Source organism: Rhinolophus ferrumequinum, chromosome 12, assembly GCF_004115265.2.
Source record: "Rhinolophus ferrumequinum isolate MPI-CBG mRhiFer1 chromosome 12, mRhiFer1_v1.p, whole genome shotgun sequence".
Taxonomy (NCBI): Eukaryota; Metazoa; Chordata; class Mammalia; order Chiroptera; family Rhinolophidae; genus Rhinolophus; species Rhinolophus ferrumequinum.
Window position 1 is genome coordinate 41,351,246 of NC_046295.1, and position 26,890 is coordinate 41,378,135.

General features: G+C 40.2%; 1 protein-coding gene, 1 long non-coding RNA gene and 1 other non-coding gene across 4 annotated transcripts in view; 2 read left to right on the plus strand and 1 right to left on the minus strand.

Annotated features, from left to right (window-relative positions):
* Nucleotides 1-26,890, plus strand: part of PCSK5 (proprotein convertase subtilisin/kexin type 5) — a 400,588-nt gene that overhangs the window by 330,448 nt on the left and 43,250 nt on the right. For both annotated transcript variants that reach the window (XM_033123075.1, XM_033123076.1), the window contains exon 25: nucleotides 26,235-26,277. In XM_033123075.1, the coding sequence (XP_032978966.1) occupies nucleotides 26,235-26,277 (43 nt within the window). The remainder of the gene's footprint in view (nucleotides 1-26,234; nucleotides 26,278-26,890) is intronic.
* On the plus strand, nucleotides 2,571-2,706 carry LOC117032604 (U8 small nucleolar RNA). The gene has a single exon (XR_004424779.1). It is a non-coding gene; the product is annotated as a U8 small nucleolar RNA (small nucleolar RNA).
* Nucleotides 5,392-26,890, minus strand: part of LOC117031985 (uncharacterized) — a 51,167-nt gene continuing 29,668 nt past the window's right edge. The window contains exons 2-3 of the long non-coding RNA XR_004424663.1: nucleotides 8,076-8,159; nucleotides 5,392-5,664 (exon numbers count right to left, since the gene is read on the minus strand). This is a non-coding gene — a long non-coding RNA (uncharacterized LOC117031985). The remainder of the gene's footprint in view (nucleotides 5,665-8,075; nucleotides 8,160-26,890) is intronic.

Here is a 26,890-nt window from a genome sequence, read left to right on the forward strand (position 1 = left end):
CCTTTTATCAGGATGAAAACAAATAGCATTTTATATAATACCATTTTGTCTCAAGAGTATTTGATGTTGAATTCTTTGTCTTTCTAATTGGTATTTTAAATGGAAATTTCAACTGAGATAAATCTAAGTGTAATAAATTATGTTTGTTCATTAATTGAAAATATAAGGAAATGGAATCATTTTTACCTAATGTTTTAAGGCATCCTTTATGATTTTAATTTAAGAAATGTGGTATTAAGTGTGACCTAAGATTTGGGGTCCATACCTACGTCACCAATGACTCAATGGTAGATTTAATTAAATTGCATAAGAGCTCTTTACTTCCTTATCTTGTCAATAAAATAGAGGTTAGTGTGCTTTTATCTTGGCTCATAAGTAGGTGATGAAAATCCGTTAAACATTTGGTCACTAAAGTGGCTATAGTCCCTAGTCTTGGGGAAAAAATATACACAAATTCTTAAATTTAAGTAAATGCAAAATAAAAAAAAAAGAAGAAGAAAGAGGCCATATAAATTAACCGCTAAAAAGGGGACAAATGTTTGTACCAACAGAATTTAGAAAAGGAGGGAATCCCTGGGCACAGAAGTAGTCAAGGAAGGCTTCCAGAAGATGGGACTTGAGATAAGCCTTGGAGTTTCCATGGAATTTAGATAGATAAGTGGGAAGAGTTACACTATGGAGGGGCTTTGGACCTAGACAATAGCAGGATAAAGGTTCGGAGGGAAGAATTTCTGTCATGAGTTTCAGGACACTGAATGTACCGATTCTCCAGAAGGAATAAATAAATATAAGGGAATAGGCAAAGGGAAGTTTGGAGAAGTGGTTGAAAACACGTACCTTGAAATCTGGACTAATGAGTGTAAAAGTATTCTGTAGCACTTTTGGGTCAAGATGGCAGAGTAGGTAAATGCTGTGCTTGCCTCAAGACCACATCAAAATTACAACTAAACTACAGAACAACCATCTTTGATTATCACCTGAAGTCTAGGTGAACAAAAGCCCTACAACTAAAGATATTCAGAAGCAGCCACCTCAAGACTGGTAGGAGGGACAGAGATGCAGAACAGTCTAATCCCACACCTATGTGTGGCCATTAAAAATCAGGAGGGATATCTCAGCTGCAGAGGCCCCCCAAAAGGAGGAACAAGGGGTCCCAGCCCCACACCAGGCTCCCCAGCCCAGGGTTCCACTGCCAGGGAGAGAAATCCCCATAACTTCTGGCTATGAAAACCAGCAAAGATTGTGGCTGAGTGAGACAGAGAGTGGCTGTAGTCCCAGGTGCTCCTCTTAAAGGGCCCACACACAGACTTACTCACTAACCGAATCATTGGCTCTGAGTCCCAGTGCTAGGGCAGTGGCTTGAAAGTCACCAGGGATGTAGAGGATGAACTGAGTTGTGTGACTTCAGGATGAGGGCAAGAGGAGATGCTTTCTTCCAGACAGAGGAGCTGGCAAAAACCATTGTTTCTTTGGTGAGCCCTACGCCTTCCCAGCGTGCAGACACAGGTGGCCAACATATCTATGTCTCCATCAACCTGGCTAACACCTTTCATTTGCCCCAACCCAGGTGATTCCCTGAGATCCTGCTCCCCCCAACTTTCAAGAACACCCAAGCTGCTTCCACTGGTTTTTCCTTTCTTGGCACATGCTGCAGAATTTCCTAAAATCTCTCAAACTTTCACAGAACCCAAACAACCAGCATATGGTTTCAGCGTGTCCTGTATCTCTGTCTGAGCAGACCTAAGCCTGGCACTAGCAACAGCTGGTCTTGGTTCATGGCTTGGCCTCTCAAGATACCACCAGGCCCAGTGCAGGTGGCAGCCATCTGCAAATTGCTTTGTGGCTCATGCCAGGTGGCCTCAGGCAGATAACAGGCAGTGGCTGAACGTGACCTGCAGCGTGTCCCCTCCCAGGAGATCCCAGGGCTGGCACACCTGGTGACCAGCTTTGGACTGAGCTGGAACATCACCCAGCCACCTCCTAGGATGACACATCCAAAGGGTAGAATAGGCAGACACCAGAGTCCTGCTAAAATGAATCCTGCTCTGTAGGGCCAGCCCCTGCACCACAGCTCCTCCACTGTAGTCATGGCCAGTCCTCACAACCAAACCCAACAGCTCTCACAACAGCAAGTGTGAATCTCTCCCATAGACATGCAAACAGCAACCAAGACTCAACAACAACAGGAAGGTACACACAACCCACACAAGGGACACACCTGGAACACCTGGTTCTGGTGAACAGGGAGAATGCACCAGTGGGCCCCACAGGACACCTACTGCATAAGGCCACTCTAATAAGACTGGAAGACATAGCAGCCTTACCTAATACATAGAAACAAATACAGGCATGCAAACAAAATGGGGAGACAAAAAAACATATCCAAATTAAAAGAACATATGCAAAGCTCTAGAAAAAGAACTAAACAAAATGGAGACACACAATCTACCAGATGCAGAGTTCAAAACACTGGTTATAAGGACACTCAATGACCTCAGGGAGAAGAGATAGGAAACATAAGAGAAAGGAAACTAAAATTGGAGATAGAAAACATTAAAAAGAACCATTCATTGTCAGGTAGGATGATCCTGACCTGTTCCTCCTTTTGGAGGGCAGATTAGAACATGATGATTGGAGTTCGCATGATTCGTGATTAACGTCTCTGCGTAATCAGGTCTTGCGACACCCTGATTGCTCCTATCTGATTCTTCAAAAAAAAAAAAAAAAAAGAACTAGTCATAAATGAAAAACACAATAACTGAAATGACGAATACATTAGAGGGAATCAATCAGATTATATGAAGCAGAGGATGGAATCAGTGGAACCCAAAGAGTCCCACAAGAAGACACAAGATACCTCATAATTAAAATGCCAAAAATTAAAGACAAAGAAAAAAAAATCTTAAAAGCTGCAAGAGAAAAGCAGTTAGTTACCTACAAGGGAGCTTCCATAATATCATCAGCTGATTTCTCAATGGAAACTTTGCAGGCCAAAAGGGACTGGCACAAAATATTCAAAGTGATGAAAAGCAAGGACCTACAACCAAGATGACTCTACCCAGCAAAGCTATCATTGAAAATCGAAGGAAAGATAAAGAGATTCCCAGACAAGAAAAAGCTAAAGGAGTTCATCACCACCAAACCAGTATTATTGGGTTGGTGCGAAAGTAATTGTGGTTTTTACAATTGTTTTTAACCTTTTAAACCACAATTACTTTTACACCAACCTAATACAAGGAATGTTAGAGAGACTTTTTTGAGGTGAAAAAAAAGATAAAAAATATGACTGATAAAATGGCAATACTACACATCTATCAACAATTACTTTAAATGTAAATGAATTAAATGGTCCAATCAAAAGACAAGGTGGCTGAACAGATAAGAAAACAAGACCCTTCCCTATGCTACCTACAAGAGGCTCACTTTAGATTGAAAGACACACAAAGACTGAAAGTAAAGAGATGGGAAAAAGATATTTCATAGAAATGGAAATGAAAAAAAAACAAAATCTGGGGTAGCAATACTTATACCAGACAAAATAGACTTTGAAACAAAGACTATAACAAGAGACAAAAGGACCCAGTAATACCACTTCTGGGTATTTATCTGAAGAAACCCAAAATGCTACTTTGAAGGGACTAAATTCTAGGTAGCATAACACCAAAATCCATGTGTTTTATGACTATTCTGTCCATACCACCTAATGTTCTTCCCTTCTAATTCTAGAGCAAAGAGTATTATACTTTATGGAATAATAAAAAGATAAAAGAAAACCTTATTTTCTGCCCCTTTACATTGTACTTTGTTTGGCTACAACTTTATGCTCTATGACATATCTGAATTTACTAGTCAAACAGTGAAAGTGTTCATAGTAGTCATGCAAATTGGTTTGGGTCACTGTTCCCCTGAAGCTGTCAGCTTCAGGACCTACCTCTGGAATGTTGTGCGATGGGGCAGGCCAGATAGGGGGACCCTCACAACAGCAAGTCTGAGAGTAGGCAGGTACAGTTCCACTTACTCTGAATTCATCTCTGCCACTTTACCTCCCTTCAGTTTCATTCCCCTGCACGGGAACTCTTTTCCTCTCTGGAAAGTGGGATCCATTACAAGGTGTAATTGGCAGGAGACACCCCTCTCTCCTCCACGCGAATATGAGGTTCACTCTTTCTACCCTGACCCCACGTTAAATTCAAGCTTCAGATCCAGGAATTAGAGAACCAACCTCATTTCTTCTTACTCCCTTATCTTTCTATTAAGGAGTGAGACCTCATTCATAGAAGAGAGAAATCAAGATATCTGAGACGTGAAATTGATGGCTTAGTTTCCCAGTGGGGCAGACATACAGAATTTCTCAAATCAAATATTGTAGTCATGGATCACTATTTATTTCACTTCTACCCCGATCTCCCATTGGACCTTTTCCACAAATTTTCAGGGGAACAAGAGCAGTGCCAAACTGTTCTGGTACCTTCCAAACCAAAGACATTGCAGAATAAAACGTATACTAGGCTGGTGTCTCCTTTGAATTGGAAAGAAGTTGCTGATTATAAAAGTAAAATTCAACATTCATAAAGGACCTTCTCTCCAGTGACCTAGTGCATCAGTCCCTGTCACACCAACCTCAGCGCGTGACCCAGGTGGTTAGCTATCATCATATCCAGGGATAGATGGGGAAGGGCAGTTCAGGATGCCTCTTTTCTTTAAAAGGCCAAACTCAAGCCAGCTTCAGAGGGAGAATTGGAATCTAAATGCTTTGTCACCACTTGCTAAAGAGAGACAAGCAAACTCCATTAGGCAATGCTGTCTTAAAAAACACATAAAATAACTTTTTATTTTTCAATCATTAGAGCTTCCCTCTCCCAGCATTTTCTAAATGATACTTCATTTCAAACATGGGGTTTAGCATAAACAAAACCTTAAAAAAGAACCCAATGTCGGAAGAATTAGCAGAAGTTTTGCAGTTTCATGGTCCCTTATTCATCCTGGCTTTCTTCATTAATTCACTTAGCAAATATTTATTGCATTGTTTTGTCCTTTCTATTTTCCCATCGTTTGTTTCACTTATTCCACAAATAATAGGTCTGCATAACCTGATATTTATCAAGCATCATCGTTCACCAGGCACTCGGCTAAACACTTAAAGTAGATGATGTGTTTTCACATCTACAATCCAACAATTTTTACAGATAGGGAAACTGAGGATTAGAGAAGCTTTAAAACTTGACCAATTTAATGCTTATGGGAAGTGATCGAGTTGCTAAACAATTTCAAGCAACCTTCTGCTTAACTTTATTTACACTTTTCACAGGAAGTAGTTGGCTTAGGAGCTCTTTGTAATATGTATGCACTATGATAGGCAGGGTTGTGCTCTGAGAACAGATGACTCCTAAATCTCAAGAACTTAAAACAACAAAGGTTTATTTCTCGCTCATTCATGCTACATCTCCATCACGAGTCAGCTGAGTGCTCTACATGGTCCTCAATCCAGGATCCAGGGTGATGGAGCAGCCATCTCCTTGTTGTGGCAGAAGAAAAGTACACCGGCTCTTAAAGGCGTCCCCAGGATGCGACACTTGTAACTCCCACTCATTTATTTTGGGTCAAAGCAAGTCACACGTACATGCCCAAGATCACAGAGTAGGGAGAGGCAATCTTGTCACGTGCCTGTAAAAGAGAAACAGATATTGTGAACACCCTAATGACATTCTCACCATGGTAATGCCTGGGACTGTTATGGGTATATTCCGTGGTCTCACGTCATATGTTTGTACATGAAATAGTCACAAACATGTGCCCACTCTGTTCCACTGACTTCTCTCTTCTGCCTCTCTGATCTTTCCCATTATCATACCTTGGCAGTGTTTGACTTTCTCTTTCTTTCAAAGGAATTTTTCTAAAGAAGTAGCTATTTTTTTAACTGATGGAGTTTCCCAAAATATTCTGCTGTCTCACTTCTCTGATCCCTTGGCAACTGAAGAGTCAAAAAGAGGACCAGTGATAAATGACATGTAGTCAATAGGTGTCATTATAGGTGCCAGCTGAAAGGACTTTGACATTCTTTACCCCACTCTTCCAAATCCTTATTGTGAGAATAACAATATGCTGGTATCTCTTGCCTTTGTCAGCTACCTCAGAAATGAGCTCATATGAACCTAGTTTGGGGAATTTGGACAACTTTCTCTAATTTTTTTTAATTTGGTTCAAGAAATATTTACTGAGCATCTACAACAGGCTAAGCATGGAGATATAAAGGAGAAGAAAACACGTTCTCTGCTGTCAAAGGGCTCACAGGTACCTGGGAAAGGCCAGTGGTTCCCAGCCATAGCTGTACATCAAAATCACTGAGGGGGCTACACAATGCAGTGCTGAGACCCACTCCCAGTGTTTCTGATTTCATTTGTCTGCGGTAAGGCATCTGTGTTTTTGAAAAACTCCCAACTGATTCTGATGTGCAATCAGAGTTGATTAAGATGGGTATATAAACCACTGGTCAACATGGGTATATAAACAGATATTTTCAACATCATGTTTAAAATACTTTGTTGAGGATGGAAGCTGGAGCAGAGACAGATACATTGTATTACAATAATTACAACTTGCTGTCCATTCCATGCTAGGTCCTCAGCTAGGCCAGCACTTTACAAACACGGACTCTAATTCTGATACTGTCTTCTCTGTTCAAATGCTTATCCCCATTTTATAGAAGAGAAAACCAAGGCACAAAGAGCTTATGTAATTTGCCCTGAGTCACATAGTTAGCAAGTTTTAGAGCCAAATCCAAACTTAGAACTGTCTGGCTCTAAATCCATAGACTATCCAAATATTTGCTCTTTTTCCAGATTGCACTCAGACACCCTTTTTGTGAAAAGGTCAATCTGCCATATTTATTTCATTCTTGGTTGTACTCTTATGCTCCTTTGTTATGTCTCCTGAAACTTCCCTATTCTTCTTCTCCTGCATTCAAGTTCATATTCTTACAGTTATGGGGTAGAAAAAAATAGTGGTGAGGTATCCTGAGTTCAATTTCTAGAGCAATTAGCTCATCATCTTGGCTCTTTTTGTTATTACGCTATTTTCCCCCGGAGCCGGGTATAATCAAAGTTCCTCCTACTTGTTGTGTAACTGACCTGTGAAGTCTAGCTGCAAGCCAAGGCTGTCTGGATCACGTATACTTGCAGAAAGAGAACTGAGCCAATTACTTTCAAAACAAACCTAGTAGTCAAACAAAAGCACAGAGTGTGGCTGAGCACAGCATACAGGGTGAGAGATTCAGCAGACCGGCTGCCGTTCCTGAAAGCAATGTGCCGTCTGCAACACTAAACTTTCAGGGTCTGGAGGCAAGGGGCAGTTGGACTGCTGGATGGATTTCACCTTTACAGAACTACTTAGAAACCAACCAGAATGTCTCGTGTGCGTGTTTAAAAATAACAAGATGGAAAATTGTTGCCAAATTACTTTTTGGTAGCGAAATATGTTTGATATTTCTGAAATCTTTTCAGCAAACAAGACCTCAGCTTATGTCTGTCCATCAGGTTTAAAACAAAAATAAAAGTGAGATCAGCGGTAGAGACTAGAATTTTGAATGGTTAGGTCTTATTTGATTTTGTGGCATTGTGGGAAATGGAGTCTGAAATCTTAGTATCTATCTTTATCCTTCCCCAACCACAATGGAAATATTTGGGCAAGTCCCATACACTTTTTATTTCTAATTCCATCCTGTTTTATAAAGGAAAACATCCACAAATGCCCTTCCTTTTACCTCCTAATATGGCCCTAGAGATTATAATGAAAACTAGAAAGATGATCATATTTTAGGCTAAGAGAGAGAAACCAAGAGGTTCTATTATTTATAGCAAGATAAAATGTAATTTGCTTTCTCTCCATTTCTACCCTTTTCTTCCCTGTCATATCTGCCATCATCAGTAGGCCTGTTGGTATAGCTGAGGCCACACATCTAACTTGTGTGCCATTGTGTCATAAGCACTTAGCTAGTGCCTGTCACCAGGTACCAAGTAGGCACTCAGACATACGGGATCTGTGGCTTGTGTGCCTATTGTTAGTTGTCCTCATCTCACCTCCAACACTCCATCTCCCAGTGCCACTGCCACATAGCCATTTCACAGTCCTTTACCAGATGGTCGGAAGAGCTTCCAGCTCCACTGGTTGAGGAGAAAAAAATTGATTTAAGTCACAGAGCTGACACCAGAATAGACAGAAGCTGAATGTGGGTGAGGCAGGAGTATCTGCATGTTGATACCCAGCTGCTCAAAAGGCAGGTCTCCAACTAAGAGTTGGGCCAACAATGAGTGTCAGTAAACTGCCTCTGCATATCGACAGCCTGAAATTCCAGCCTTCTAAAAGTCAACAGGAGGATAATTTGGTAGGAGTCCAGGCTCATCCTTTCCATGAAGTCTCCCTGCACCTCCCACCAGGGAAACCTTGGCTGCAGCCCTACCAACAGCCTTCAGTTCAGCTTCCAGCACAGTGGGCCAGCCCAGGGCTTGAGAAGCACCATGGGGACCAAACAGCAGAGCAAGCTGGAGAAGGTAGTGGGCTCAGGAACACGGTCTGGGCAGGGCCATGCTCCAGATACCACCTCTTGGTCAAGTCCTCAAAGTTGAAGCACTGGAAGGCTAGGGGTATCCATGCTGACATCTCCAAACATTAGTCATGTTCTCACTGGTCATATGACCGGGCCAGTCGAACCTTTGTTCCTCCCAGCTGTGCTTATGGACCTTCCATAGCAGCCAACTTTTCTTTTTTTCTTTCACATTTTTTCCATAAAAACAGTGTGTTCTGACTATCTATAAACTATCTACCACTAGGCAAGACAAGTAAATATTTTGTATGAACCAGGCAGGCAGCCCAGGGCTATCTACCTCTCAGTCCCTTGTTCCGTGGCCACCAGGAACTGGGAGGCCCATGAGACCACTGGGCAAGGAGCATTTCTTCTTGAGCGGTCCCCATTCAATCAGGTCAGCAGGACAAGAAAAAATCCAAGGGCAGACATGGCATTACTTCCAGAGGGGTAACATGTATAAGCCGGAAATGCAAAGGTTGGAATATTAGAGTACAAAAGTTTCTCAATCTCTCCACCCCCTAATTTGGACCAGAAAGAGCTGACAGCTTGATTTATCATCATAATGGAATTTTATGCCCTAAAATAATTGCTAGAAGTCTGGATGTTCCACTAGAAAAAATAAATCAACCTAAAAATGCAGTCTCCATATTACCATGTCCCCAACATTTCAGTGATAACATCAAGCCTTTGGGTGAGGTCTGGAGGTGAGTGTTGAAAGAGAAAGGAGGTCGTTTTGAAGGGATGCTTTTTGGAAAGCCTAGTAGAATCACACTAGCTGACCAAGCCAATTGTAAAATTGCAGATTTATTATGTTTAGCAGAAAGGGAGCCTGTACATTTGAAATATTATCCAAATGACCTGGCTTCAACTTAGAAATCTTCTATGAATTGAAACAAGTGAATTAGGGAGGCCTCATGCTTTTCGCACTGAAGGGTCTGTGGGAGGTGAGTTAAGAACCATTTATGGTAGTGATAAAATACTATATTTAAGGATGTAAAAATTTGGCATAAAAGGTCTCAGTTCAGAAGTAAATTCCTTTTATGTGCTAGTCAAAGGAGCAACTGAAAAGTTTTACAAATGGGAAGTTTGACCTACTGAGATTTCAAACATAAAATCTGTCAATTATTCCTTGGGACTGGGTATAGTAATTACACCCTTGAATACTAAAATGTAAATCAGAATCAGGAACTCAGTAACAGCTTAACTTTACCATGGCTAATGACAATTACGCAAAGCCATTGTCCAACTGTCACATTATGTGCCCAACTGTGCGTTATTGGGATGGACCACTTGGGAACTTAGCAAGTACCTGGGGAAAAGCACTGGAACCTTGTCCAATGAACAAATACCTCATTGGTTGGGCATTATGTTTTTGCTCTGCCAACAAGCCAGCGGTCCTTTACTTGAGAATTCTATGTTTGGCTCAAGCTAGAACTGGTAAATGATGCTTGACAACCGAAAGATGTGTGTGTTCATCAAAGGAGCCTTACTAATTTTAGTCTCCTCCACACCTCATCCTTACCTCTCTCCCCTTATCCTCACCCGCTCGTTACACTAGAGGGTCCTGGTCTTGGTTACTTCCAGCCCATTTTTGTCTCCAGGCCGTGCACTAGCCGTTCTTCCCCCCGCCTGGAATGCTCTTTCTGAGGTATTAATGTAGCTGGCTCCTCCCTATCATCACATCTCAGTTTAAATATCATCTGCTAAGAGGCTTCCCCTCAGCACCCAATCTAAAGAAGCCACACTATCTCTGTCGCTTGGTCTCCTCTTCCCCACCCTACCGTCCACAATACACACATCAATTGTGTGGATTGGATGGATCAATCACCTTATTTTAATTCTGACAGATGAAACACAGTTATCTGATATTTTAATTTGTTATTTACTTTTAAAACTTATTTGCTGTATTTCTTTCTTTACTAAAATGTAACTCCCAGGCAGGCAGTCAGGGACTTTATATTAGCTTTACTGTTGTATCATCAGCATCTAGAACCCTGCCGACTATATGCAGATGCTGAATGCATAATTTTTGAACAAATAAATGCGCCAACTGCTAACTGGTAAATCTGTGGTGCATGGTTTCAAAGAGTCCTTGTGGGGAGTGAAAGAGCCAGACTCCAGTCCCAGAACTTGCTCCAGGCAAGTCATTTCACGTTTGTATCCAGAATTTACATCCTCATCTAGAAACAAAGGGATTGGATGGATCAGTGGTCCTGACCCTTATTCTGTAAAGCCTCTCCCTCTCCCACCATCCACTTCTCCCAATTTAGCCAAAACAGCTTTGCTTTCATCTTTTTCATGTATTTGATTTTTCCTAACTTTCCATTTGGTAAAGGATTTTGCTGCTAAAATAAAAATTTTAATCCTCCAGATTAGATAAACACTTCTGCTTAAAGATAATCCTGCCCTAGCCTCTTACCAGTTGTATGATTCTGAGAAAAATTCATTTAACTTCTCTAAGCTTTGGTAGCATAATGGATACAGGGGATAATTTCAGTATCTTCCTCAAAGCATCTTGTGAGTATTAAATGAGGTAATCCATCTGTGGTTGGCAGAAGAATGGTTCCTCCAACCAAGTCCACACCCTAATCCCTGGAACCTATAACTGTGTTGCCTTACACAGCACAAGGGACTTTGGAGATGTGATTAAGGTTAAAGATTTTAAGATGGGAATGGTATCCTAGATTATCCAGCTGGGCTAAATCTAAGCACGTGAGTCTGTAAAAGTAGATACCCTTTCCAGCTGCAAGGAGAGAGAGGAGACAGAAGGAGAAAGCCATCATTGCTAGCTTTGAAACTAGCTGAAGGGAACCTCCCCCGCACCCCCACGGTGAAGAATGCAGGTGGCCTCTAAAAGCTGGATACATTCCTCAGCTGACAGCCAGCAAGGGAATGGATCTCAGTCCTACAACTGTAACGAACTGATCTGAGCAAGGAACCAGATCCTCTCCTAGAGCTCCAGAAAGGAACCCAGCCCTGGCATGACTCTGATTTTACCTTAGTGAGACCCAAACCAGTTTCTGACTCACAGAACTGTAAAATGATAAATCTGTGATGTTTTAAGCTACTAAATTTGTGGTAATTTATTTAGACAACAATAGAAAACTAATACATCATTTAAATATGTAACGAAATGCTTGGCACATGGGAAGGACTCAAATGTTAGCAATTCTTACAAATATTATTAATGACATAATTATTAATATTGTTTCATTATCTCAAAAATCTCTTTCTGCCTTGATGCTGAATTCTGAAATCCCTCTTTCTACCTCTCCTGGAATAGCTTCCTTTTCAGTTGTTTTAAAGGAATTGTTCTCCAGCTTCAGGGGCTGAGTATTGTTCTGGATTGAAGTAGGAGGAAATTTCTTGAGATGCAAAACCAAATTAACATAACTAAAGATGGACAGATAGAATTGGGTACTTTTGGGTATGATATCTTGAAAAGGATACCACATGACCTATACAGTACTTTGACTGGGAACACTTAACCTGAATCTAAACAAGAGGAAATAATAGGCAAATGACAAATAAGAAACAGGTTATAAAAAAGGTACTGTTACCTTTGAAAAATGTCATTGTCACAAAAGACAGAGAAGACCCAAGTTGTTGTTTTAGATTAGAGGAGACTAAAGAGACAAGGTGACTAAATGCAATATTTGATCCAAGAAAAGATCCCTATCAGACATTATTGGGTAAATTGAAAAAAAAGGAATACAGACAGTAGATTAGATAGGTATATTTACTAACATTGAATTTCCTTAAGTTGAAGACTATACTGTGGCTATATAAGAGAATGTACTTATTTTTAGGGGAAATATATGTTGAAATATTTAGGGGTAAAGGGCCATAATGTATGTGTCTTATTTTCAATGATTCAGTGAAAAAACCACACACACACACACACACACACACACACACAGACACACCGTGAGAGCAAGTGAACAAATTATACAGCAAATAGATGGAATGCTAATAGGTGAATCAGGATAAAGGGTAAGTGGTTTTATTCTTATAACTTTTCTGGAAGCTTGACGTTATTTTCAAATAAAATGTTAAAAGAAAAACTATCCAAGTTTGCAATCCCATAAAGAGAACAAATTGTTAGCACTTGGTGCCAATTCAAGCTGCATATTTTCTTCTGATTTGTAATTCCATCTGATACCTATATTATCATGTCTGCCCATTGTTTCAGACTTTTAGAATGTATAGCTTCGCAAATTAGCATAAAGACAAAAAATTTCCTCACACTTCCCTTTAGGTACATTAAATGTAGCCCTGGTCAAAGAAAGTACAATTTTCAAATAATCTATTAGACGCTGAAACACTAGCATAGTGCTTAGAAATATCTATATAGTAAGCTAAATAAATGTGTTTCCTGAAAAAGGTAGCAAAGCTATCAGTCAAAATGTTAGATGAATGAAGTAAATAGTCCATTGTAAGAAATAATTACATGTACTTACTACACGTAGACATAATAGACAATAATGGCCCTACAGGAGGAATCACGGTGGCTTGGGTAAATCACAGGTGTCTCTAAATGTTTCTAAATGTGTACCTATTTAGTTCTCACTGCAAAATAAGCCCTTTAATCGTTCAGCATTAGTAAAGACCATTGGTGTTTGTGGTGGGGTTTTTATGCAAATTGAATCCTGTCCCCTTTTAGACACATACCAAAATATATGAGCTTTTGCTCTTCCCGTGTTCAAGCTTGCCCCCCTTCCATCACTATTAAAAATTTTTAGAAAATATTGGAGATTCCTAAAAGGTATCAATACTTTAGAAAATTGCTTCATCACCAAGAAGGAACACTCCTACACTTAGGCACCCACATGTGCGTCTGTCATTTGATAATGTCTCCTTCAATAATGTCTCAAGAACCAGGAATGAAAATAACAATGGCTGTCCCACACAGCCAGCGGCTTCTCTCAAAGCGACGAAAGAAATGCTGAGCATTCTCGTCCATGTAATTTGTGACCATTAGAAAGATCGGTAGACACTCTTTCATTTAATCCCTTTGGACGAACAACATAGCCCATCTGGAGCATAAAAGCTCTAAACCTAGAGAAAAGAGACAGCACAGATGAGCAGCTTCCATGTACTTTCTCCATTCAAAAGTGCTAATAAGGAAAACTGCTGAATTACTATGATTACCCATGACTTGAAAATAGCTTATCACCTGCCAATATGAATGAAGGCCCCTGGAGAGCTGTGAAATAGCAGGAGGAACAATGGCTTTGGGGAGAGAATCTTTATAGTGTCTGAGAGAGGAATCAGCCGACTGCAAAACAACCAGCTTTATGAAATGGAGCCCTTATTCTAACTGCACCCTGCAAGCTAGTCCTGGGATGTGTCCATGCCATGGAGAAGGAAAATAGAAGAGCTTTCATAGAACAATCAGGCCTATAAAACATGAAATGAAAGGAAGACACAGCCAGCAATTATCTGAAAGAATCATACTAGATAGACAGCCAATATAAGGTATTTCATGGTGGGGCAGAGCTCTCCCCCAAATGTGGCAGATAATTCTCAGCCTGCTTTCTACATTATGTGCTATTGTGTAGACATAATCATACTGTGAAACCCCTCTTGTTTTCAGACCTAAGTGCCACTGGAATGCTGTTAGAGTGGTCACATGAGGTTCATTAAGAAGAAGAGCTTGGCTTGGTGGAAACGGGGTGTTTGGCTGTTCCACAAAATCTTTTCTCCGTCATCACAAAGCTCCTGTGTTAAGGCTCTTGGAGGCTCTTACAGGAGAGCATCTGCTGCTTCCCCAGTCACCACAAGACACTGTGTCTCAGTGGTGGGTGGGGGACCTGCCTCATTGGCGGGTGCTAAGCTTTCATTTTTATTATGATAATGGGTTCGTTTCTCCATGAATTGCTTAAAATATTACCACAGCCTAAGCTCTTTTTTATGGCCAACGTTTTGCTTTATTTTCTGTAGGATCAAAACAATCAAGATTTATTAATTTTTGTTCTCTATGGGAATGGTTTCAAGGAGAAGGCGTTCTTAAAAATTGAAGAGTATTACCTTTTGATCAGTATTTCATTGCTCACAAAACTTGCGTGCTTGTGGGTACACACTCACACACACACACACACACACACACGCTGGGGGGCCCAGGCTTACACCATACACATAGCATTGTTCTAACATGGAACCAAAAGAATAGATAGACTCTGTGTGCTGGAGACATTCATTAATTGGCGGGGAACAAATGACATAAAAATGTTTCTAATCTTTCAGTGCTTTCTCTAGATAAATCAATGCTGTGCTCATAGTGTGGCTTCTAACACTCTTTCGTCTTGTTCATAATTCCCAGTTCTCAGCTCAATCTATTACTATTGAAGAATCTTGAAAAGCTGCCACTTTTGGAGAATGTACTCAAAGGGTCTCTCCCTTCTTGCCCACTCCATCCCACACATATATACATAAACATACACATGCTCAGCACCTGGTCAAGTGTTTCTCTATACCTGAAAAAGAATTTCCTTCTTATTCTAACTAACACACAGCGTTTTTCCAAAAGCCCACATTGACAAGAGTTGCTGCAACATTTCTTGATGATTATCTGTGTGGATTTGTATGGTTACAGTCACAGTCAGTTTAAAATGCATTTCCTGAGCACTTAGTCTACTCCATTCTGTAGGAGATCAAGCCCTGCAAACTCTAAGTCTCGGTATCTTTATCTGTAAAAGTTGGGGAGAGGGGTGGAAATCAAACAAGAACAAGTGTCCTAAATTCAAATACCTACAGGTGGTAGGCAGGTACCATGGTCAGGTGCCAACTGGGGACTCAGGTCCACAGCGGCGTACCCATCTAGAGGACTCATTTGCTGTTCAGCCCATCAATTGTTGCAGGCAGAACTTGAGGTAATCCAGACTTTTTATGGGAAATCTTTTGATTTCTTGAAACAGAGTATGGGTCTACACCATGCTGGCCAACAAAACATTTCTGTAAACTAGATTCCAGTCAGCAGCTTCTGCACTAAAGGCACTCCGAGGTCCTCCGTCCCTGTTTTGCATGACCACTAGAGCCATCCAGCAACTGGCAGACACACCAACTATTCAGTGGCTGGGAAAGATGGTCACTGAATCCCTCCAAATTGTGCTCATCACTCATCGCTGTTTCAGCAGGTCCAAGTGTTACTGATGAAAATCGGGATGGGATTGCTGAATTTTGAGGAGGAGCTTAGAAAGAACATTAAAGGAAACAAAACTCCATTTTTAACTGGACACCGCACTTCTGGCTGATGATATACACGAGGAAGAGGAAGTGGAAGGATTTTGGTATAATTTACCATATGGCTCTGGAGACTTAGCAAAACCTCCCATGGCTCTAAGAAATAAAAGCACAGGAGTACAGAGAAAGAAGCAATCAAAACGTACCTAGTAGTCCACAGAAGCCATCAAATAGCACAGAAGAGAAAATGTACAGTAATGAATAAGGTATTGAACACAGCAAAACAGTCAGATCAAGGGAAACCTTTTTGAAGAAAACGATTTGCAAAATCTGTGAAGTTTTTATAAGGTAGAGTAATAGACAAAGGCTCCAAACCCAGGGGGGAAGGATAGATTCTCTGGCTGGTGCCTCCTGATTAATGAGTAGAAAGTGATCCAGTTGCTATAGAGACTTGAAGATACACAAAAGAAAACATCACTTCTTTAAAATATTCCTGATGATGAATAGGCAGAGTCTTTCAAAATATCTTTTTAAAATTGTAGTTTTTTTTTTTTTAAGAGCGTATCACACAGAATGGCTCTTAGATTTTTTCCCCCCCAGATAACAGAAATTGGTTACACAAGCTTCAGTTTGTTTACACAAACCAGCAATTTGGGTAAAAAAGTAATGACCAGAAAATATGTCTGTTGGAGAATAAAATTTGTTTTTCAGCAGTTTTGTTTCTGTTTAGGCAGCAAGGGAGATAAATGTATGTTGCCTTGGTTTTCCTTTTTTCTAACAATATATTTAGTTGGAGAGTTTCCTTGAATGCTGAGAATGTGAAATGCACCTAAGCAGAGTCAGAAAATGAGAGATTATGCTTTCTGTAACCTTCTTCCATTGTCTGAATTGAGAGGTAACAAGAAATATGATGTCAGTGGGACTGCAGGCTCAGTCCCTTGGCCTTCTCCAGCTTGGCTCCTGCAACCCGGGACTCTTATTTCACTATCAAAAGGATTATTCTGTTTTGCTCTAGGCAGTTCAACTTTGGCAGGGTATCCTGAATAGATTGGAGATTCCAAGCAAGGTCTTGAAAACTGCAATGATGAAATATCTGGGGACCCCTTATGCACAGGGCGGAGAGCTCTTAATCGAATGATTTGGGTAAACTGTTGGTGCGAGGCCCAACGGAAGTGTCTCAAGGCCTATATTAAACTTCCCGTCACACCAGACATGTTGAGTTCCTTCTCTCAAACTCACCAGTCACATAGGATACAGCATTCCCCTTTCTGTTAAAAAGAAGTAGGTGGATTAGAAAGAAGCTCTAGTAGCTATCTTTCAAATATTTTAACAATCAAAGCAGAACACAGAGGAAAATGGTGCCTCGTAACTACTCACTGTATCACGGTATTAGTTTCCTAGGGCTTCTCTAACAAAGTACCACAAACTGAGTGACCTAAAACAACAGCGATGTATACAGGCATACCTCATTTTATTGCCCTCCACTTTATTGCACTTCACAGACACTGCATTTTTTAGAAAGATTTGTGGCAACCTTGTACCAAGCAAGTCTACAAACCTAAAATGATTTCCCAGGGCTCTGAATAAAGTCTGTACTACAAAGCATGACATACAAGCTTCTTTCACGATCTAGCCACTGGTCTCTTCAGTCTTCTCTCTCCAGTCCCTTTTCTTTTCCTCTAGCTCCAACGTCTACTCTTTACTCTAGCTATGCCAAATCTTTGCAATCCACTTTTGCATTTTTCCTATGTTTTTCTTTAAAAAACAATATGTTTTTAAGGTGAAGGCAACTGTGCTGTATTCTAAGATCTTGTCACTCCCTCTGCAATTACTTCGATGGGACTCTCACGAGTCCTTTTACTAAAGGAGTTGTCTCCATAGATTTAGTTCTCTCTCCCTCAGGCCTTCCACATAGAAAGGATTTTACTTTCTCTCCTCCCACCCCTCAAACTCGTTTTTTCAGGTCTCATCTAAGCCTTCACTTCCTCAGGGAACCCTTCTATTATTGCCTTCCCCCTCCACACACACGGCCTGGTTTAGATTATCACCCTATTTTCTTCTTAGTAAATTGTTCATAATCCCATTACTGACATTGATCACACATTTGTTGCAAGGTCTCTTTATTTTCTGCTTTCCCCACTGGACCCTGAATCTAGGTCCACATTGTCCTAGGAATTAGTCATCATTGTAGCTCTAGCATATAGAAGGACTCAAAGTATAATTGCTGAAGGAATGAATTAACGGTGGGCATAAAACTAGGCAATAGGGTTGCGGAGGTGAGTAAGATATATTCCTGGCTATGGCAGATCATTAACAATTCACTGTACCTCAAGTGGATAATAGCCACAGTATTAATATGAAGTTTACTGGAAGCTCAGAAAAAAGACTCCTTCTGTCAGAACTAGAGGCCTCAAAACAAACAAATAAAATGCTTCATACTCTTAGGATATTTGAGCTGGGCCTGGAGCCAAAGTTCCCTTCTGGCTCTTATATTTTATGATTCCTGGTCTTTCATCAAAATTTTAAAGAACTTTCTGCCACTATGTTAGCATCTTTCTGAAGACTCATATTCTTTTATCCACTAAATTTTCAAGTCCTCTTCTCAAGGTGTTTTTCTTCTTTTCACATGTAACGTCTTTTTATCCTTCTCCACAGACTAAGAGCTGTTTGTTTTCTTGGTTATTCTGCAATTTCACTGTGATAGGTCTTTTTGTAGATTAAAAAAATAATATATATGTTAATGCTGTTTCTTGGGACTGGTGATTGGTATCTTTTAACAGTTCTAGAAAATTCTCAGGCATTGTACTGTGTTTCACTAGTGTCTCTTTCCCATTCTCTCTATTATCTCTCTTTAGAACTTCAACACATTTATTTCAACTCCTTCTCTTCCTAACCTCCATATCTCTTACCACTCTTTTCTGTTTTGGTTTTGTCTCTCTGACTGAAATTTTTTTTTTTATCTTTTCTTTTTTCTTTGAGTTTACTAATTCTCTTTCTGTTATGCCTAAATATTACAGTTTAATCTAACCATTGAGTTTTAAATTCAAATTTTTATGTCTTTCACTTGAAGAAGATGCTCTTTAACAACAAAAAGATCCTGCTGCTGTTATTTCTGCTGACTCTCTCTCATAGTGCCTGATTTCCTTGTGTAGTTTATGTCTTATTTTAAACTGTGACTGTTTCCCTTGAAAATTTGTCTGTGAGAATACTTTGAGATCTAAGTTAAAATGACATTTCTCTAGAGAGGACTTACATTTGTTTCTAGCAATTGCCCTGGGACACTACCTACTTGGGACTATTTATTTTGAATTTTCCTTTTGAGATGTTCCAGAACACTGAGATGACGTGAATTCTGATTATAAATCTACAGGAGATCCAGTGTCCAGTTACAAACTCTCAGAAAAGTTGCCATTGTTGTTGTTTAATCTACCCAAGGCCAAGGCTAAGACCAGGATGGTGTTTTTCCTGTCCCTTTTCCTGGCAAGTTTATTTTTCATTCAAACTTACACAAAAACTATAGTCCTTGGGTTCCTATTTTAGTGCTGTATTTTATCTGGCAGCCCTAAATATATAGCAAAAATGCTCTGAATTTTTCTATTCAAAAAGAGATATTAAAACCTACTTAAGTGGGAAAACATAAGGAGAATCATACCTTCGTTTCTCTTAGGTCCTAAACAAGTATTTCTGTGGTGTACCAGATTAGAGGTTTTTTTATGCTACATTTTGCCACATCATGGTTTCTTCTCTAAATAGCTTTGTTATTTATTATCCCCTCACTAGATTGCAAACTCCTTGAGGGTAGCGATTGCCTTTCTTATCTGTATATATTCCTTATAATATCCAAAGCAGTGTATGAACTATAGTACAGAATCAGTTAAGTACTTGTTTATTGTGCCAAGTCCATTTTACTGCTGAGCGCTCCTCATTTCTCCTCTAGTATATTCCTTAAAAGAGTGATTCTAAAATGTGTTACATAGAAACCTAGTTTTACAAGATGCAATAGATGAAACCATCTCTACAGTTAAATAACTCATTTTCCACATAGCACCCACAATGATCTTTTAATTAAATCCGATCACATCAGATCTTTTTCTATAAAGCTTCTCATTATTCTTAGATTAGAATGCAAACCTCTTGCCCTAGCCTGTAAGACTGTATTTGATCTGATCCTGTACACGGCCCTGGCCTCATCTCCAGACTCTCCCTTTTTCTTTATCCCCTCCAGCGTCACTGACCTTCTTAATGTTCCTTGAAATGATCAAGCTTTTCTTGGCCTCTGTCTGGAACACTCTGCATTCAGAACTTCTCGTGGCTCGCTCCTTGTTATCATTCAAATCTCTACTCAAATGTCAATGCTTGAAAAGCTCTCTCCCTAACTAGCCTATCTACATTGAGGCTTCTCTTCTCCACTCTAGTCTCATCACTCCCTAAGCCTGTATCTGAATTTATGTGCTTATGTATGTGTTCTTCATTCAGTGAATATTCCTGGGATATCTGCTATGTGCCAGGCAATACTCTTGGTATTGAAGTGTAGGGAAACAAAACAAAACAACTTGTCCTCATGGAGCTTGCATTTTAGTGGCTGTTTCTTGCATTTATTGAAGATTTGCATTTAATTTATATCTAATAACTATCCAATTTTCCTTTTATTGTCTGTCTTCACCCTAAAATGTAAGCTCCAGAATGAGTGAATAAGTGAATGAACATACAGCTGTAGTGAGTGATCCTTATAGGAACTCAGCTGTATATATTCATCCAACACTTCCACTTCTAGTTGGTCTAGACAAGGATGGAAATCCAGAAACAGCATGCCTATTATGATATTCCACTATTGGAATCAGAGGACTAGGTGGAGAACTAGAGTCCAATAAAGAACTGAGCCCTCTTTTAACCAACATTTGCAGACAATGATCTAGATTATTTATTCAGGTCTCTTCTACGACTGTGTAGCTCCAGGGGGCTGTGCCCCATTGTCAGCTGCACCATTTGCACTACTTCCAATTCAAATATTTATTCATTGTCCTTGGACACCAGTGAGAACAAAATGATTGAAAATCATCAAAAGTCTCCTAACCAAATACTCTGTATCCCAGCACCATTAAACTTTCCAGAAAAATCTTCTGCTTTGGCAAAGCTATCAGAGGGCCCATTTTATATTTGAGTGTTAATTATTTGAAGCAATTCTAAGTACAAGGCCTATTTGAATTATGTACTAATTTTTCGTGCTATTTGGGGCTTATAATTAGTTGCACTCTTTGGGCATATAAATCTCTTACCCAGTTCATTATACTCGGGTGGACTGAAAAATGTCAGTGACTCTCCTAAAAATGTGTACACCATCATCTAATAACTAAGCACATATTTACTCTGGGAGCATATGCATTATTGACAATGTGCTTAATTATCTCCCCAAAACAATTTAAGTATTGGCTGCTTGTAATTCTTCTGTCCCCTCAAAGGAAGCAGTAGTATATCTCGGTAGGGTGTGGACATTCTGCTGATGCTCCAACAAGGCTGCAGATGCTCATAAAGAGAGTTGTTTAAAAGTGCTTGGTCCAAGTGACAGCCCCTCGTCTGGTTAGTGAGTCCGAGGCAAAGCCAAGAATAACCCCATTATCCTAGTCATCTGCCTCCTTTACAAAATCCTATCAGAAAAAAACAATTCATATTAAAAGTGAATTTTTAAAAGGGAGTTTGCACAAACATCTGCCACTGTTTTAAGCACATCCCATGGAAGAACGTCAGTCTTGTCCTGGTGATGTGGGATTGGGGAATTGCTGAGAAACAAAACGGAGAGATGAGAAAACAGAAGTGGGCAGGAGTGGGACAGAAAATGAAGAAGATAACCCAAAGGCCAGCTTCCTCAGGGAAGATCTATGGGAGGAGACTTTCCAAACTCATGGCCTTAATGACTCCTGAAACTCATAATTTGAGCACTTTCTTTCCTTAATAGCAATTTTTATTCTAATTAATTCTAATTAATTCAATATTTATAAAAAAGTATAGAAACACCGGGGGTGCCAAAAAAATGTATACAAGTGGACACTTTGGTCAACGTTGCTCAAGCAGTAGTTCGCCATAATCAGACGTGTCTGGACGCTGATGGTAACCACTTTGAGCACCTCTTGTAACTGCAGAAGTCAAACGTGACTTGTATTCATCTTTTGTTATCAATATATATCGAGTGTTACAATTTTAGTACAGTTTTCCTTTCTTAAAATGTGTATACATTTTTTTGGCACCCTCTGTATATGCATTGCAGGCACCTGCTAGTTTTTGGGTGATCAATCAAAAAAGCATGGAGATTACTGCGTTAGATTTCTGTTCTCATGGAGCTTGGAGAGTCATTGGGGCTAGAAACCTATGAACTATGGGCGGAGCATCAGTTTGGTTCGATACTTTACCTAAGTGTGGGAGGCAATGGGAAGGCAAATAGAGTCCCAAGTTTGGTCTAGCCTAGGATATTAGTGATCAGACGGGGAAGGTAATTGAACCAAAAGGCTTGAGATCATATGGAAAAAGCAGAGTATACTGAATTACAACAAGATGGGTGCTGTTTTACGAAACATTTACAGTTGTGGCCTTAGAGGTCAAGGTAGAAGGAGCCTAATGAGTCTAGGATACCTGACAACGGACTGAGGGAGGTCAGAGCGCAGCAGCCTCCCAGGAGCACAAGTTTAACATGCCCATTAGTCATCAGCCCAGGCAGTAACCTAGAAGGTCTCTGCAGCAATGGGACTCAGGGCAGAGAGGTTTCAATAGGCAGTGGCAGACGGAGGCCTGGCCAGCATGGGGTATGAATGAAAGACCTAGAAGCCTGAAAATGAATCTTGAAAGAAGCAGCCAAAGGTAAGGTAGGCACAGCCTCACATTAACTTCTCCCCACACTTTTGCAGACAGTCAGTTCTGCCTAAACAATATATTTAACCCACGGCTAATTCTGGCATATCTAGGTATTATATGATTAAGGGCTATTCTTAAGACACCAAGTTTCTTCTGTCTCCCCCAAATGAAAAATAAACATACAATAAGAACAACAAATTTAGAAACAGCAAACTAGAGTCATTTTAGCTTGTATGTCTCCTTAATTGTGTGATTCAAAGTTTATGTGAACCATAAAAATAAATTCTTTTTCTCTAGACATTTTAAAATGCTCAGTTCCACCTCAATTTTAAAATATCCCCTTTCCAATACATTTTGTAAGTAAGATGTACATAACTCCTAATGTAGCCCTGATCCCTCCATATTCAACGTCGAAAGCAATAGGTATTTCTAAAAACATAATAAAACGGCAAAGAATGTCAGTGAACCACTGAAGGAATCGATGTCTCCATAAGGACAGCAAGTGTACCATGAGTTCCAGCACCGATGATCGCCAATGAAACCACGCAAAGGTGATGCGGAGAATCATGGAAACCTCTCCAGAAACAGTAGACACTGTCTGTGGTCCTGCCCACCCCATCCCATAAACATGAAATCAGAAAAATGAATTTTCTCAAGGAAGGAAGGCTCTTTCCCCAACTTGACAAGGCATCTGCACACACATTCTCCTTAGTGAGAATGTGAGTAGCTGGAAGCCAGTAACTGTTTCTGAAGGCTTTTTTCCAAATGTGTGAGGCTCTCTCTCTGAATTCTAACTGAACTTGCCTCCTCCCTCCTCAAAATATGCTCTCTCAGCTCAAAAGTTTGACAAGATCAAATAACCAGAGCTGTTTAAACATCCTACTTTGGATAACACCTTCCAAAACAGTTAACAATTCTAGCTTGTTTAGACTCTTCCATTCCTCACCTCCCACCACACACAAATACACACACACACACACACACACACACACACACACGAAGCCAGGAAAATTCATCTTTTCTCCTTCAGCCACCCCTCCTTACCATCCAAATGCCAACTTGACTTAGAGTCAATTTTTAGGTTTAAGATCGTTGTCTTTCCTCCATTCCATGACAGCTGCCTCTCAGTGGGCAAGCTAAATCCATTTAGTTCATATCTGACTCATGGGTCTTATGGAGTACAATTTTTTTTTTAAATAAGTCTTACTCTATAGAACAACTGGTAATAATGAGAAAGACTAATGGGCATTCATAAGCTGTTATAAGGCACAGTTCCTGTTCTATGCATTATTCATTTACGCAAACTGTTGTCAAGGTACCAATTCACTGAGCAACTGGGCTGGAAAAGTCCCTGGACTCAAGATGACATTGTTATGCATATTTCTGAGGCTTGCTTCTATTTAACATTTTCATCATTGACCTGCTTAAAGGAGCAGAGAGCAAACTCATTAAGTTCCTAGGTGGGAGGGACGGCCAGAACATGAAAGAATAGGATTAGATATTCCCCAGCCCTTGCCAAATTAGCAAAACTGTCAGAGTCAAATCTGTTCATTGGGGACAGCTAACATTTGGGCAGGTTAAAAATTTACCTAGTGGAACCACTAGTGTTAATGGGGTCTTTGCAACCCCATTGGATTCAAATGGATTCTGATCCCCAATCCATAGACTGTGGAAGCAGAAAGCCCTCCCCCAAGAATTCGAAGAATTTCAGTGAGCTCTTCTTTCTTATGGTACCTCAAGCTTCAGATTTCTGGTTCCACTTAATTAGCCTGGCTCATGGTTCATTTCACTGTCCTGCTCTGGTCACCCTATAACAAACCATGTTGACCCAGACATGATAACCATTTTCTTCCCAGAAGCAAATCATGGCCTCCTACAAAAGGCCTGGCTATCTCCTTGGTTGTCTTGGCTCTTGTTCAATCCTTCTGATTAAACTTCTACCCCAAATAGTTTTACAAGGTATTAATATAGATAGTTTTCTCCCTAAAACGAACTTTGCAGCCAGCTGTAAAAAAAAATAACGTTTACAACCATATTACCGAACGAAAGTCAGTATGACAAAGTCATGAGCCACTACTGCTCTAACCAGGGATCAGCAAACATTTTCTGTACAGTAAAGTGACAGATGGCAAGTATTTTCTATTTCTGTTGCAACTACTCAGCACTTACGCTGTAGCATGGAAGTATTCATATGCAACATGCAAATGAAAGAGCATGGCCAGATTTGACCCTGGGGTGGACAGTTTGCCAACTCCTGCTAGACTCAACTTCAGAACTTTTAACTTTTGGGAAGGCTTAGCAACCATGTTACCCAACCAGATCATTTCACAGCTGCAGAAATCAGGACCCAGCAAGTAGAGTGATGTTTATGCAAGTTCACACGATACTTACCCAGGGTTAAAACTTCAAACTAGAAACACGCAGCCCAGTTCCCAGGCCAATGTCCACACCACTGCATGATCACTAGGCTATTTCCAGAAGGTTCTGAGGATCCCTGTGTAAATGGTAGAGCCTCTTCTAGAAATGTTTCCACCATTACTTTCGGTGCAATGTATTGGTTGTATTATGTGTAACATATAGTAGTGTTGTCTTTTGACAACCCTAGGAGGACCCAAGGTGATTGTTTGGCTAAAGATCCGGGCAAAGGTCTACCACCAAGAGGCAGACTTTGTGAAACCAAAACAGCCTAGAGTAGATCAGAAAGGAAATCTATGCACCAAGTTCAAAGGACATTATTTTGTTTTGTTTAAATATAGTTAAACGTAACATAAAATCTTCATATACCAAGAGGAATGTTTTAAAGAGGAGCAGTTGTTTTCCATCTCCTCTTAGAATGACAAGAGCAGGACTGGAATATAACAGATAGAAAGAACGTGCTCGAGGTAACTCTCACTCAGAAGGATTGCAGACCAGAGGAAGTCATAGCATTTCCTAAATCATTGGATCTGGGATTTGGCATCTTTCAGGGAGGGTTAGGAAGGAGGAAAATAGACTGAGTCAGTGATTCTCAAAGTCCTTTCTCTCTCATTAAGTCCCCTGAAAGCTGCAGGAAAGAGTCCTTCTCTGAGTCAACAAAGAAACATTGAATCATTATACCTAAGGAGAACAGGACAGTTTCTTTAAGGGGGTTGTGAAGTGTAGAACACAAAGTAGATACTGTATTGGGGAGAAAAAATTGTCCAGGTTTCAAAGGAGCCTCCCAATAATTCCTCACATTGGCAGGCATTTGGGTAATTCACGGAAAACCCAATATTCAGGGGTAGAAGCCTGAAGCCCCTTCCAAGTATGTGTGTGCGTGTGTGTGTGATGCCTTTACATTAGCAGAAGCCTGGAGTTTCTCAAAGTGGATGGTTTCTGAGCTGTAATTTGAAAACCCAGTAGCTTGGGCCTATTCCTCCTTGAAAGTTAAGGCCAACTACTTATAAGACTTCTTACTTTTCTAGTTTTGATAAAGATAAATCATAGCGTACATCTTGTTACTAATTAAAAATGGTTCAATCTGTTCAAATACAATTTCTGGATAGTACATTTCATAAAACTATCCTAGAAGATTATTTGTCTCAAGCCAAAATTTTTCCAAATGAACTCTTGGTGATTATTATTTTTCATTATTATAATTTTTTTCCAGATGATCCAGGAACCTGCACATCATGCGCTACAGGGTATTACATGTAAGTCTGGCCTTCTTTTTCATGGCACTAACTTTTCTGCAGTTAAAGCATTACTGACTTAATCCTAAATCAGTGATTAAAGGAAAGAGGCCCTATAGCCTGAGGCAACTCTGCCCTGTCAGCCTCTTAATGAACAGTTCTTGGATTCAGCAATAAGAGCCCAGCTGTTTTCTTGCCTCAAAAGGAGGCCTTCTCTTTCTTGGTCCTGGAAGTCACCCAACCTGACACTGGTGTCTAGGAATCTTGCCATGGGTTACCAAGATCCAGACCTTGCTGGTTCTGGACAGACCTTGATAAAATACCCAACCCCAGGCAAGCTGTTTCCATATGTCTGCATGGACACCTACTCCTTACCAAGAGTTGGACTGTCCAGGATGAAGCCAGGTGCCACATTAGCTATGTTAAATGAAACACAGACAACCATCACCCTCAAGTTCTCTAATACAAACCTACAAATCAAACATGGTATGCTTCAGCGTTACCACCCCTTCCTATTCTAGTCTCTCTTCCAGGGTACATTGGTGCCTATCTTGGGAGAAAAACTAAGTAAAGAAGGGAGACGAAAAGAAAGGGAAGGCCCACATAATGCATAGGCTGTATTATTCCTCCCTGT